This window comes from Typopeltis vanoorti, chromosome 24, assembly GCF_054136105.1.
Source record: "Typopeltis vanoorti isolate ZY-2024b chromosome 24, IOZ_Tvanoo_1.0, whole genome shotgun sequence".
Classification (NCBI taxonomy): domain Eukaryota; kingdom Metazoa; phylum Arthropoda; class Arachnida; order Uropygi; family Thelyphonidae; genus Typopeltis; species Typopeltis vanoorti.
This window is the reverse complement of record NC_143572.1, coordinates 56,444,032-56,458,822: the sequence shown is the minus strand read 5'-3', so window position 1 is coordinate 56,458,822 and position 14,791 is coordinate 56,444,032. Positions and strand designations below refer to the sequence as shown.

At 35.3% G+C, this 14,791-nt stretch overlaps 1 protein-coding gene across 2 annotated transcripts in view; it reads left to right on the top strand.

Moving 5' to 3' along the window:
- The window catches only part of LOC150093236 (activating molecule in BECN1-regulated autophagy protein 1-like), a 327,434-nt gene that overhangs the window by 106,197 nt on the left and 206,446 nt on the right, over nucleotides 1-14,791 (top strand). For both annotated transcript variants that reach the window (XM_090413653.1, XM_090413652.1), the window contains exon 6: nucleotides 4,844-5,048. In XM_090413653.1, coding sequence (XP_090269779.1) covers nucleotides 4,844-5,048 — 205 coding nt within the window. The remainder of the gene's footprint in view (nucleotides 1-4,843; nucleotides 5,049-14,791) is intronic.

The window sequence follows — 14,791 nt, the reverse complement described above, 5'->3', positions numbered from 1 at the left end:
GGTTCTCATGGGCCCACACATGAGCATTGTGGTGATTGAAGACCCCTTCGTGGGTAAATGAAGCTTCATCCGCGAACAAAACACAAGTTGAAAAATTCGGGTCTATGACACTTTTCTGCAGAAACCACTGCATGAATTCCACATGTTGAAGCTATCTTCGGCCATCAGTAACTGGACCCGTTGCAGATGAAATGGATGCAAGAACGCAGAGTGCAAAACGTGCAATATGCTGGATCGAGATATTCCTATAGCAGAGGCAAGGGCACATGTGCTTGTCTCTAGATTATTGTCTACCGCATGCAACACCTCCTCTTCCATGGCAGGATTTCGCGTCAGTTGTGGTTGCCCACTGTCATGCCTGCGATCCCTGAATGATCCATAGTCACACAAATTCTGATTCAAATGCGCAAACATTTGGTGATGCAGTACACGTCTGTTTGGGTACCTTTCGAGATACATCCGTACAGCGGCTCGTCCATTACCATCAGCTAACCTGTAAACGAGGTGCATGTCTGTCATCTCAGCATTTGTAAAACAACGCATGTTCTTCGTATGATGTTGAAAGCTTGAATGAGGAAGCCCCAATTGCTCACCTGGGGCACTGGCGAACAGCAACATCTATCACTTTCGGGTGGTGTTTTTGGTCATGCTTTCCTATGTGAATATGGTTGATTTTGATGTTCTCTACCTCCCCCTCAAAGTTTGTATGTGGAATTTTGAACTATCCCATATATTTCCAGTCACTTTGACTGGAAATATCAACCATCACTTTCCTTTCCTTCATTATCCAAGAAAAAATCCTGTGAATAGTACCTTAAAAATATCAGCACATCAGGTGTATTCTTCAGATATATATCTGCTTACCATTTAATAAAAATTTAATTTTATACCCTACTTAATTTATGAACAGTCTGAATTCATATTACTTCATTTTGAATTTGTATTCTTTTTAAAACTTTTGTGCTTTTGCTTTCACTGTAATCCATTTTTATCCGTCCGAAAACTAGATGTTGATGATCTCTCATGTTTCAAATTCCCTATATTCTAAACCATTTAATTATGTTACTATTATTATTAATTAATAACTTAGTCATTGCATAATGACATTTTCTTATTTCTTATGTGTTCTCTTCATGAAAGGATAGTGTTACTGATTAAGAAACCAATATAATTAGTTCTACCTTTTCTTCTAAATTTTCCCAGAACATTCTATAATTCATTTCCTACTCTGCTGTTTAGTTCAACAAGAGCCAGCATTTCCTTGTTCTTTGTTAGTTGCATTTCTCTAGTAACTGAAAGAACTCCTTTACTTCTTCACTAGAACCATAAGCATTAATAAGCTACATTTTCCAATTTCCTGTTTTGAATTTACCTGCACCATTCTACTTGAAATGGATCCCATTCAATGTGTTATCTTTATATTTAAACGCTATAGCTACTCCTTCCTTTTCATGATCACTGTTCCCTGAGTATGATAGCTTATACTTATTATTTAGGAGCTCAGCTTTGAAATAACTATTAAGTTATTATCTTCTTTGTCTTGATTTACTCACTTATGTTGACATAGTTTCTGTAATTCTTCTGCTAACTGCAGTTTTTTTTTCCCTCTCTGATATTTTATTCTTTTGAATTAAAGGGTGTATCACTATCTGCTTGCCCAGTTTTGCTTATTCTGTTGTCTATTTCAATATTTAATTAATTTGCAACTTCACTAAAAAAATATGCCTAAATAGCTGAAATATTTTACTTGTTCTATAGGGATGCTACAGTGAATGCAGTTGAAGCTTTGCATGTTCCTGCGTATTGTAATTGTTTTGGTCTTTTTTATTGCTGTTTTCCTGAAAATTTGTTACATCAGTTATTCTTTAAAATTAAAGAATCCCGGATACATGTGCTGAATTTATTTAAGAGTATAACATTATCTTCATAAAGTAATGAGCTAAGTTTGATATCTTCAATTCTGATATCAGGTATAATGACACTTTCTAATATAATACGATCCATATAGATAATGAATAAGAGAGTGGAGATTGAATGAACCCTTGTCTCACACCTGGTTGTACATCAAACCATCTTTCTCTACCTCTTTCAATTCTAACTGCTTATTTATAACTTAAATATAGACTATGCATTGTTCTGTATAATTTTCCATTTACCTCATAACATTTTAGCATTCCAAACAGCTTTCTTCTTCGCATGTTAAATACATTTCCCATGCACACAAAACTTGCATACGGATTCTAGGTTCTCACTTCAGCTTGTTCCCACAATTTCTCAAGTATTTGTTGTAAAGTAAAAATCTGATCATAACAACCTCTATTTGGCCTGAGCCTAGCTTGTTATCGATAAGTGTCTCTTCCACAATTTTTCTTGTGGCCTCTTTTCAAATATGCTTGCACAAATCTTACCTAGACCACTTAGGAAAGAAATTCTGGATAACTTATGGATAACAAGCTAGGCCTGAGCCTAGCTTGTTATCCATAAGTTATCCAGAATTTATCCATAAGTTATCCAGAATGTTATCCATAAGTTATCCAGACACTTATCGATAACAAGCTAGGCCTGAGCCTAGCTTGTTATCGATAAGTGTCTCTTCCACAATTTTTCTTGGCCTCTTTTCAAATATGCTTGCACAAATCTTACCTAGAACACTTAGGAAAGAAATTCCACTTGTGATTCTCACATTATTTTATTTTTATTTTTAATAATGGTAACTATGAGAGCCCAACTTCAAACTTCAACTTCTGACCAGGCTTTCTGTATTATGCACTGAAGTGACTGTGAAACTTTTATACCCCATATTTGAGCATTTATGGTCATATACCATCTACTCCAGCTGCTTTTCCTTATTTCAGGCATCTGATAGTTTTTTTTTCTATCTCAAGTATTGATATATATTCCTGATTGCATTCCTGTTGATATTTTTTACCATTATTCTATCACTGCTTGTTTAATTTAATGGTCTTTCATAGTAATTTTCACAGAATTTTAGTTTTCATGTCACCTTTATCAACTCTGATTCCTTTTACTTACTCTTTCCTCCATTTCTATGCTTTTTCAGGTCTCCAGGATAGTTTTCTAACTTCCTGATATTTATCTTTTATATTCTTACCAAAGTTTTCCCATTCCTTTTATTTAGCTACTTTGATACATAGCCCCAATCTCTTAAATATTTCTTATTCTCTTAGATCAGTGGTTCCTGAGGTGTAGTGCACATACCCCTGCGATACGTAAAAGGTCTTTAGGGGATACAAGACACTTTTTTTTTTAATTTTGATTACTTTTTTTTTTACTTTTATATTTTTATGCCATATTATCACAGTTAAGTGCTGCTATAATTTTTCAATAAATAAAAAATCTCAATGCAGTTTTGATCAAAATGTGTCTCTTGGTAAGTATTAACTGGCCTCTGCTAGAGCCATACATCTGTTTGATGTATGATCGTGTTCCAACTGCATGGTTCGAACTGTATGCTTTAAAAGTTTAATTCATATAGTTCAAATCATGCAGTTGGAACTCCCTTGTAAATTTTGGAATCATTTATATCTGAAACTTTAATCGTCTTCAGTGATTGTTTCACCACCTGTGGTTGCATCCATACATGTTTATTCATATTTGCACAAATTATAACAGATGTACAGATTATATGCAAGTGGATAATATTCATTTACTTTTTTTTTTTGGCAATTAAAGTGAATTCTAATAATATTAAAAATATTTAAGCATCATTAATATCTCTTTTGTATTTCTTAAACCCTTTAATGTGGATTACTGGTTAAAAACAGTGATCCATATTGAAGTTTGAAATGTATAATAGAAAATAGTCAAGGAAATGAACGTGATTGTGGTAATGGTGAGAAAGAACACCTGATGTATCAGGATCAAATAGTTGTAATGAAAGTAAGCCATTCATTTATTATAATACAAATATTTAAAAAAACATTTATAATTATTCATGTTTGAATGAAATATTATTATAACATTTCCCTAAATTGCATTTACCCGAGAGGGGGTACACTGGTCTTACTAATTTTTAAAAAGGGTATCAGGTACTGCATGTTTGGGAAATACTATCTCAGAGAATCTGCTGCCTTACTTGCTAGGAACTTTTAATATGCTTTCTTCATTTCCAGAACTGCCTCTTTAACTTATTTTGTCCACAATAGAGTTTTGATTTTTCTATCCTTGCAGACATCACCAGATCCCTCTCTAGCTGAATCAATGTTTTCTTCAGCATTTGCTACCAAGACTCCACGGCTTTCTTCTTGTTTTCAAACTTTTTTTTTTTTTTTTTTTCGAATTGCATTGATTCTTCTTATGTTGATGCTGCCTGTCATCATTTCCACTTATGTTGAGTTTGTTTTAATAGCTGACTTTTCCTATGATTCCTTGGTGGAAACAGTATAGGACATTTTTTAACCAGGCATTGTCCCAGCCAGCATGTAAGTTCTTAATGTGTGCCATCATGGTTGTTTCTGATTTAAGTCAGTACAGAATACAGTTTTGTCAGACAAGTCAAAATTGCCAGTCCATCCTCATTCATTCAGTACCCATGGATACCCACTAACAGGATGTATCACATGAAGGTGAAGATTGGACATCAGGTCAGAATCTCTAGTTGGTTTTCTGCTTTCCTTAAAGGTTATGTGAAGGTCTCTTCTCAGTTATTATTGTTTGATCTTTATGCAACCCAAATTTACACACACACACTATAATGAGTTCCCAGGATGTAAAAGTATTAGGAAAGGAAAAGATCATAAATAGATGCTTTTCATATTCTTTCTTTTGTTTGTTTCACTTTTGCATATCATGTGCTGATCATTGTTTTCTGTTTATTACATAGGTATGTTAAATTTGATCCACTTGGCAACAGACTCATAACAGGAATTTCCAATATCTCTTCTGAAAATATGAGAAATAGTGTCCTTGACACACTTTTGGGGCAAGGATCAACACGCCCTCCTCCTACTCGTACAATCTTTTCTCAGAGGCGTAGTATTTTAAGTCGCTTGATGACCATGTATCGTCGTCTTGAAGGTTTAGAAGAGGTAAGATTATGCATCTTTATTTAAACTTCTGAAAATTTCAGCTTTGAGATTTCTTGTTTTGTTGCAGACTTACTTGTTCTTGTGACAGAATGATTTAGAATTATTCCTGTTTATTCTTTGAGTTTTTTTTTTATATTTTATTTTTTTAGAATGATTTGTCTTTTAATTTATAAACCGTCAGAAGCATCTGCAAAGTGAAAGGTCAACTGATATATAAAGAAAAGCACTGTATATCATCAGAATCAGATGCTGTAACTGCAATCGAGTGCAAAGGATATATTATTTTCAGGAATGACAAAAGAGATAGGATGGGGGGAGGATATTACTAATGATATCAGATGACTCGAGTCCATTTAGGATGGAAGCATGAAAGCAATAATGGTAATAATTTCATGTGTAGCACTGAGTTTGAGGCTATCTAGTGTGAAGTGGAGGATAACAGAATGAAATATATTTTGGGGTGTTGCTCCAGACCTAGTGGTTCATTTGCTGGGGAAGAAGAAATGCATCACCAAATTATCCAAATAAGTATTAAACAAGTAATTCTTATGGGTAACTTAAATTATCCAAATATTGATTGGGTATCAGAGAAAACTCATGATAAGAACAAAGGAGAAATATTGAGCTGTTGAGCAACTCAAGGACAAAGTGTGTTAGATTTGATCATAGCATCAGAAAGTAACTCAATTAAGGATGTGATTCTTTTGCCACCAGTTGGTGACAGTGATTGTTCTACTGACCTAGGAAGTGATCAACTATATGGATGTTCCAATCAGGACAGGTTATATGTTTAAGTACAAATCTGAAAATTATGACAAACTAGGGAGAATGCTATCTTTGGTTCCATGGTATCAGTTGTTGAATGGGGAGAATATCAGCAGGACATGGGAAGCTTTGAAAATATGCTTAAATGATGCAGTATTTGAATGTGTTTCTAGAGTTCGAAGAACAAATGAGATGGGAGTGAGACAGGTATGCAAATTCATTAAACAAAAGATCCATAAGAAGAAAAAGATGATGTGGAAGAAATATCGTGAGAACAAGAGTGAGAGGAGTTATGAAATATATAAAGATCAGGTCAGAAAATTATGAGTATTGTATGAAAAACTCAGTTGAATAAGAAAAGAAATCAGCTGCACAGGCTAAAGTTAACCCAAAAGAATTTTATCATTATGTTGCAAGTAAAAGAAAGAATGGCTGCAGAAGAATAGCTTGACTGAATGCAGACAGTACCTTAGTATCAGAAGCAGATGAGGTAGTTAATAATGAGTACTCATTTCACCCATATAATGCAGACAGTACCTTACTATCAGAAGCAGATGAGGTAGTTCATAACGAGTACTCATTTCACACCAAATCTATCAACCTGGTGTTTATTTAACCTAATGTACACTGCTATCACTACATTGGATAAGGAGATAGAGATGCATGAGAAGGCAGTTCTAAAGTTGTTGCATAACCTGGATAAGAATTTGGCAGTTGAGACAGATGGGATATCAGCACATGTGCTAAAGGAATGGTTAGCCAAACTGACTAGGTCCATGATATATTTGTATAATTTGAGTCTTAGCTCAGAAAAGATCCCACAGGAATGGAAAGAAGGTACGATAGTTCTGTTGTACAAAAACCGATGTGTCTATCGACCTATCAGTATCTGGAGTAATTGTAAAGATTTTAGAGAAGTTGGTAAGAACTTGCACACAGAAATGAGTTGATGAACAAAATATACTTTATAAGGGACAGCATGGGTTTACTAAAGGGAAGTCATGTCAGCAATTTGCTCGTAATTTATAATAATGTTATGGCTGATTTGGATAAAGGGAATGGATACACTATGATGCTGTTGGATGTTGCTAAGGCCTTTAATAGGGTAATCAGTAAACTGCAGCATGGGGATGGATATAGGATTGGTGAGATATCAGAGAGTAGTTTATTCAGGAGTGGAGTCCAAAAAAAGGCCTGTTACTAGTGGTGTGCTGCAGGGTTCTGTTCTTGGACCACTGCTATTTAATTTGTTCATTAATGATATAGGAAAGGATCTGAGAGGAACAGTTCATTTATTTGCTGATGATGCAAAGTTAGGTAGAGCAATAGTGAGTGCACATGATGTCAAAATTTTGCAGAATGATTTGGATAGATTGACAGTCTGGGCTAATGAGAATGGATGTCAATTTAATGTGGCAAAATGTAAGGTTATACATTTTGGGATGAAAAGATTAGCAGCAGTATACCACATTGGTGGAACTGTACTCCAGGAGATTGATGAGGCCAGGGACTTGGGAGTGTTGGTGGATAGGGAGATGAAGTTTAGGGGACACATTGCAAAAGTGGCTAAATCAGCTCATCAAATCACTTGGTTGCTGAAAAATACTTTGACGAGCAGAGACAAGCAAGTTATTGTTCCTCTGTACCGAGCCTTGATAAGACCTCATCTCGACTACTGTGCCCAGATTTGGTCACCTAGGGTTCTTGATGGGGAGGAGGTGGAGAGGATCCAGAGGCGAGTGACCACGATGATAGCAGGTCTATGGAATGAACCTTATGAAAACAGGTTGAAGAATTGTGGGTTACAGAAATTGGTTGATAGGTGGAAAAGGGGAGATATGATTGGGACATTCAAATTACTGAAGGGTTTCTATAGGATTAATTCAGAGGATATTTTTGAGATCAGGACTGGTGGTGGGAGAACTAGGGGACATCTATGGAAGCTGGGCAAGAGTGTTAGAGCTGGGTTCTTTTCTTTTAGAGTGGTAAATGAGTGGAATAAGCTGCCAGAGTCTGTTGTGGGTGCTATGACAGTGAATGAGTTCAAGGCAAGGTATGATAGATACTGTGAGAATGTCGAATAGTTGTGTGGACATGATGTTTAGGGCCTCTCTCGATGAGTCTAAGGACTCCCTGGAGTCGCCCGTAATAATAAGTGGATTTCTGATACCTGTCTGTCAGCCATCCACTTATTATTACGGGCTATTCAGATTTACATCCCTCATTGGGATATGAGGGATGTAAATCTGCAAGATTTAAGGTGACCAGTGGTGTGCTACCCCATTCCTTGAACCTTGTTGTTTAATCCTTCATGGTTACACAGAGATGAGCATTTATTATTAAAAATATGGAAACAACTACTGTGTTATAGTAAAACTTCAGTTTAATATAAATCAAAATAATCACTCAACGCTTTGACCTTCATATCAAGGTCATCATCTGGAGTATATACACATATAAAAAGAAACAAGCTACATTACAGTCTACATGGTATGCTAAAGTAACAGTAATTTGTTCAACTGTTAAAACTACTGGCCTGACCTCTGGCAAAAAAAATACAAATCCTTACTACATCAAAGCTAGAGTCCTATTATTATTATCTATTTGGTTGCAAATAATTAAGAGATATATTACGCTAGAGAGCAACATGCTCTCACAAAATTACTTATATAAATTAAAACAAAACAGTAGAGATGGTGGCCAATAAGAGCAAAATTATTGCTTAGACCAGTGATTTTCAACCTTTTTCATAATATGGCACACCTAGACTAATTATTAAAATTCTGCAGCACATGAAAAATATATTATTTTAATTTTTTTGATGATCTGGCAAAAAATAGGCATAATTTTGATTGATTTATACAAACAAGATATTAATAATAGTAATTACTTATCCTTTTTTCTCCAAAAAAATTTAAACTATATTTTTGATTATTTAAATTAAGGGGATATTAAATCCCACATTGTTTCAAAACCGAATAAGAAACTCCAAGATCGGATTCAAAGAGTTTCATTCCGAATATAGTAAACTATCCACCTTTGCTATGAGTTGCCCTAGTTTGTACTATGTGCTTTGGCTTACGCTAGTATCTGCCGATGCTTTTATAGTTTACTATATTTGGCATGAAACTCTTTGATTCCGATCTTGGAGTTTCTTATTCGGTTTTGAAACAATGTGGGATTTAATATCCCCTTAATTTAAATAATGTTACATCGCCGAAATGAAACCTATTGGCTCTTTATATCTTTATATATTTTTGATATTTTGAGTAAGAAAATCAATATTCAAAATTATTTTAAAAATTTTTTATTGATTTTTTTTTCAAATGAATATTAAATGTATTAAATAACATACATACTTACAGTTAACTTTAATGAGATATCTGAGCTTGATGTTGTTTCAGAATGTCTTTTGTGCGAGGTCAAATTTTAGATAAGCATACTCTTAAATCATCTTCCAAGGGTTCCAGCTATGATTTATTTTTGTTCTTAATAATATGAATGGAAGAAGTACTTCTATTGCTTTTTTTGGTAATATTGGGAAATTCACTTCTTAGAGATAACCAAAACGAAGTAGTATCTATTGTTGAATGTTTTAGTTTTAAACCTCTGTCATTTCTTATATCTGTTAATTCGTCCTCTTCTGTAATCTAAATTTTCCAGTTTACACGCTAGTATCATTTACATGCTTAAGACAAACGGATCTCTTATCCAATCGAAGGATGATATGTCAAGCGAGGGAAAATATTTTTCAATATTTGTATTTAGTAATCTTAAGGTTTGTTAAATTAGATCTATTAGATTTTCATTCAGTTTGCACTTTTTCGTTAGTTCAAACATATTCGAACATATTTTTCGTTAGTTCAAACATTTTCTTTTCTGATTCTTTCTTCCCAAAGCATTAGTTTTTCCTTGAATGTGTTAAGTTTGTCAGTGGAAGTAAGAATATTTTCACAGTCTCCCTTCATACTTTTATTAAGTGTATTTAAAGATTGAAATAAATTGGCAAGAAATGCAACCTTACCGCACCAAAGTTCGTCACTAAGAAAATCTGATAACTCAGATTGTTGAGTTGTCAAAAAATTAGAATTTTCTCTTTTAGTTCATAAAATCTTGATAAAACTTGTCCACAAGATAAGCATCTCACTTCTGTATGTATTAACAATTGCGTGTAAGAAGCTTCCATTGATGCAAACAATCCTGATTGTAACGGCCTGGCCTTTATATAATTGACAATTTTGATAGTCTCGTCTAGTACTTTTTTAAGCTCAGTTACCAATGATTTTGATGCCAGTACTTCTCTGAGGAGAAAACAATGTGTACAAATAATTCAAGGTTCTTATTTTGAGCCAATGTAACAAATCCTTTTACATTTCCTGACATAGAGCGGGCACCATCCGTGCATATACTGATGTAGGAATCTCAAGACAAGTTATGGCAATTAAAGTAATTATCAACATCATCAAAAATATCTCGGCCCTTCGTTGGTTCCAGGAGTGGTTGACAAAATAAAAACTGCTGTATAATATCTTCCTTATAAATAAATCTACTGAAGGCTAGCAGTTGAGCTTTACCAGTTACATCAGTTGATTCGTCCAACTGAATAGCAAACATAGCTTCTTTAATGTGAGATACCACTTGTAACTCAACATCTTTGGCCAAATCCTGAATACATCAATAAATGGTGTTATCTGACAGCATGCTGTAAAATTGTTAATATCATGTTTGGTGAGGATTTTAAAATCTCCTTTTCATATTCCTCACCAAACATGATATTAACAATTTTACAGCATGCTAGCAGAATTACAGATTCTGCAATTGTGTGAGATTTCATTTTTTAGCAACAATTTCTGTGATTGCATAACTGGCTTCTAGGGCTTTTTTGTACATAGTTACAAATTTAGTCCATCTTTTTGCTTGAATAGTTTTATCCAGTACAAGTTTTTAAAATATTCAGCTGTTTTTCGCTCAAGTGAGAATGTTTAGATTGTAAATGTCTTTTTAATATACTTGGAACCATAGTGTTGTTTGCTAATTTTTCCCCACAAACTACGCATGTAGGACATGACAGATCTTCTTGACTGGAAATAAAGCCAAACGACATATAATTTTCATCTTAATGGTGAACGTTAGTTTCTAATTTAGTTTTAGAAGAACCAGTACTAGATAGGTATCAGTTGCTGATGTGCTGGGCAAAACTAGCTTCACTTTCTTCTTTCTTTTTTTTTTTTTCTTTCGACGTACTAGCTTCACTTTCTTCATTGTCTTCAAATTTTCATTTTTTTATTACAAATTTATCCATGTTAAAGGAATACTATTGAATAAAATTAACTGAATGAAAAAAAAAAACAATAAAAGAGCTCTTACCAGTTACCTTAAAAATAAGAGAATTAAATGAAGTTATTTGTGAACACACTTATCAAAAGATTAAAGCTAATTAACACACAATTTTAAACCGATTCACCAACCGTAAGTTACGTAAAATATAAATAAGGGAGCTTCAAGTTGAAAACTGCTGACTTAGACTCCTAAAGTAAGGATTTACATTATATGATTCACCAACCGTAAGTTTTGTAAAATATAAATAAGGGAGCTTCAGATGTGGATGGAAGACCAGACACTAATAAATAAATGTGCAAATTATGATATTATTTCTTTCAATTAATTTGTTTTCACAAATCTCGCAACACACTGGTTGAAAATTGCTGGCTTATACTCCTAAAGTAAGGGTTTGCTGAAAAACTTGAAGAACTTAAGTGGGCTATGTGTGCCACCCAAATTCTTGGGATTTTTATGCCCACCATTATTGTTCAGATTAGGATGGTTGATCAAGATTTCACAGGCTTCTTTAAATTTGTATTCATACCAGATTTTTATATGATGTGAAGAATAGGTACTTTTCCATTCAATTTGATAATATAGTAAGCTAAAGATGGGGGTGCTCAAAACTGTATAACTGAGAGGAGACCTCCACATAGCCTTTAATGGAATGCAGAGACCCGACCAGGGCTTCTGACCTAATGTCCAATCCTCACCTTCTCGTGGTGCATCCTGTTGGGTATCTACTTGGATACTGAACGAACGGGGATGGGCTGGCAATTTGGGATTTAGCCGACCAAATTGTATTCTTATTGGTTAAACCAAAATAAAAAATGATGGTACAACATGAAAAAATTTCATGCCGGCTGGGGCGTCGCCTGGTTAAACAAGGCCCCCGTTGTTTTCGCCAGGGAACCAGGGCGAACAGCGAAAAGTCAGCTACTGGAACAAATCTGAAAACACACCCCAACTCAACATCACCAGAGTTAAAGATCAGTACTATCAATATAAGAATCCTGAATGGCAAAGAAATGTAGCTAGCTGAGGAATTAGATAAGTACCAGATCGACATAATAGGGGTGACTGAAACAAAAAAGTCAAAAACTGGTGAGATCTTTCTGAGCAATAAATACAAAATGTTATATTCAGGCAATGACAATCGAGGAAAAGAAGGAGTAGCCATAGTATTCAACACAAAATACAAGGCTAATCTTCTTGAATGGCAGTCAGTCTCAAGTAGAGTAATGTGGACAAATATGAGAATAGGGAACTAGACATTGAGACTTATTTGTGCCTATGGTCCCATAGAAGGTTCTGCTAAGGTAGAAATGGAGGAATTTTTGAGACGTTAGAAAAAGCAACTGACACAATGAAAAAGGAAAAGTTGGTCCTTGTTGGGGATCTAAATAGCAGAGTAGGAAATGATTGTGAAACATACAAAAATATTTTGGGAAAATTTGGAGAAAAGAGCAAAGCTAATAATAATGGCAAATATCTGTTGGATTTCTGCGCAGGACATGAACTGGTTATTACTAACACCATGTTCCAACATAAAAATGTGCACAAATTCACATGGAGAGAAGAGGCAAGGAATAAGAAAAGTCTCATTGACTATGTTATTGTTGATAGTGATGTTTTCTCCCAGGTGCAGGACACCAGAGTGTACAGAGGATTTGAAATTGGAAGCGATCACTATTTTGTCTTGAGCAGGATAAAAATGAATTTCATATTGAAAAGAATAATATGTAAGAAAGTTTTAAAGCGAATAAAAGTCGAGCAGCTCTCAGATGTGAACTGTAGACTAAAATACACAAAGATTATTGAAAAAAAAATGAAAGAGTTTGAGAACAGGAATCAAACCTTGGAGATTCAGTGGCAAGCCTTGAAGAAAGCCCTTATTGATTCAGCTAGAGAGGCATGTGGTGAAGTTGTCTGCAAGGATAGAAAAATTAGAACTCCATGGTGGACACTGGAAGTTAAAGAGGCAGTGAAGGAAAAGAAGAAAGCATATCAAAAGTTCCTGACAAATAAGTCAGCTTGTGCTTTTAGAGAATCAGAGACAAATGCAACAATGCTGAACACCGTGTAAAACTAGCTAAACAAAAGTCATGGGAGGACTTTGGCAAGAATATAGAAAATAAATATCAAGAAGGTGGCAAAATATTCTGGAGGTTGTTGAAAAAGCTTAGGAATGGAGGAAAGAGTGCTGTAAAAGGAGTTAGAGATGATAAAAGTGACATGAAAATGGGAGAAAAAGATATACTTGAAGTATAGAGTAATTACTTTGAAAAACTGCTAAATGAAACAAGCAGTGATGACAGCACAGTGGTAAAAAACACTTACCAGGCATGCAGTTAGGAATACATATCCATACTTGAAGTAGAAAAAGCCATCAAAGGCTTGAAATGTGGAAAGGCAGCAGGAGTAGATGATGTTCGACCAGAAATGCTGAAGTATGGTGGTAGTGAGCACTTTGCAAGAGTATATCATCCAGGTGGTGACATTGCAGGAATGGAAGAACCAACAGCTTATACTGAAATTGTGATGAATGAAGTAGAGGTAACTAGTCTATTACAGAACCAAAATGTCAATACATTTGTGGGATTGGATGGTATACTCGTGTCGTACGTGAAGCAGCTAAAGAATTGTCAGTGCCCTTGACCATTTTGTTCAATTTGTGCCTCGGGTCTGGTTCAGTCCCAAGGGGGGTGGAAAGAGGGGAAAATAGTTCCGCTGCATAGTTCCGTGGTTCCAAGGCTGCTGTTGAAAATTACCGGCCAATCAGCATAACAGGAATCATTATCAAGGTCTTGGAGAAAATAGTCAAGAGGAAAATACTAGATTGGATAGATGAAAATGGGATACTGTATCGGGGACAGCATGGTTTTGTGAAAGGTAGGTCATGCCTCAGTAACTTGCTCACGTATTATAACACAGTGACGGTTGAACTGGATAAGGGTAGTGGGTTTACAGTGATTCTACTGGACCTTGCTAAGGCCTTTGACAGGATACCACATAGAATTCTAATCAGTAAATTGCAGCATATGGGAATGGATATAGGGTTGGTGAGATGGATAGGAGGGTGGTTGATGGAGAGATATCAGAGAGTGGTTTATTCAGGAGTAGAGTCCACAAGACGACCTGTGACTAGTGGTGTGCCACAAGGATCTGTTCTTGGACCACTGCTGTTTAATTTGTTCATTAATGATATAGGATAGGATCTGAGAGGAACAGTTCATTTGTTTGCAGATGATGCAAAGTTGGGTAGGGCAATTTAATGTGGCAAAATGTAAGGTTATGCATTTTGGGGTGAAAAGATCAGCAGAAGTTTACTACATTGGTGGAACTGTACTCCAGGAAATTGATGAGGCACGAGATTTAGGAGTGTTGGTGGATAAGGAGTTGAGGTTTAGGGGGCACATTGCAAAAGTGGCCAAATCAGCTCATCAAATCACTTGGTTGCTGAAGATTACCTTGACAAGCAGAGACAAGCAGGTCATTGTTCTTCTGTATATCGAGCCTTGATAAGACCCCATCTCAACAACTGTGTCCAGATTTGGTCACCTAGGTTTCTTGATGGGGAGGAGGTTGAGAGGATCCAGAGGCGAGTGACCAAGATAATAGCAGGTCTGTGGAATGAACCTTATGAGAACAGGTTG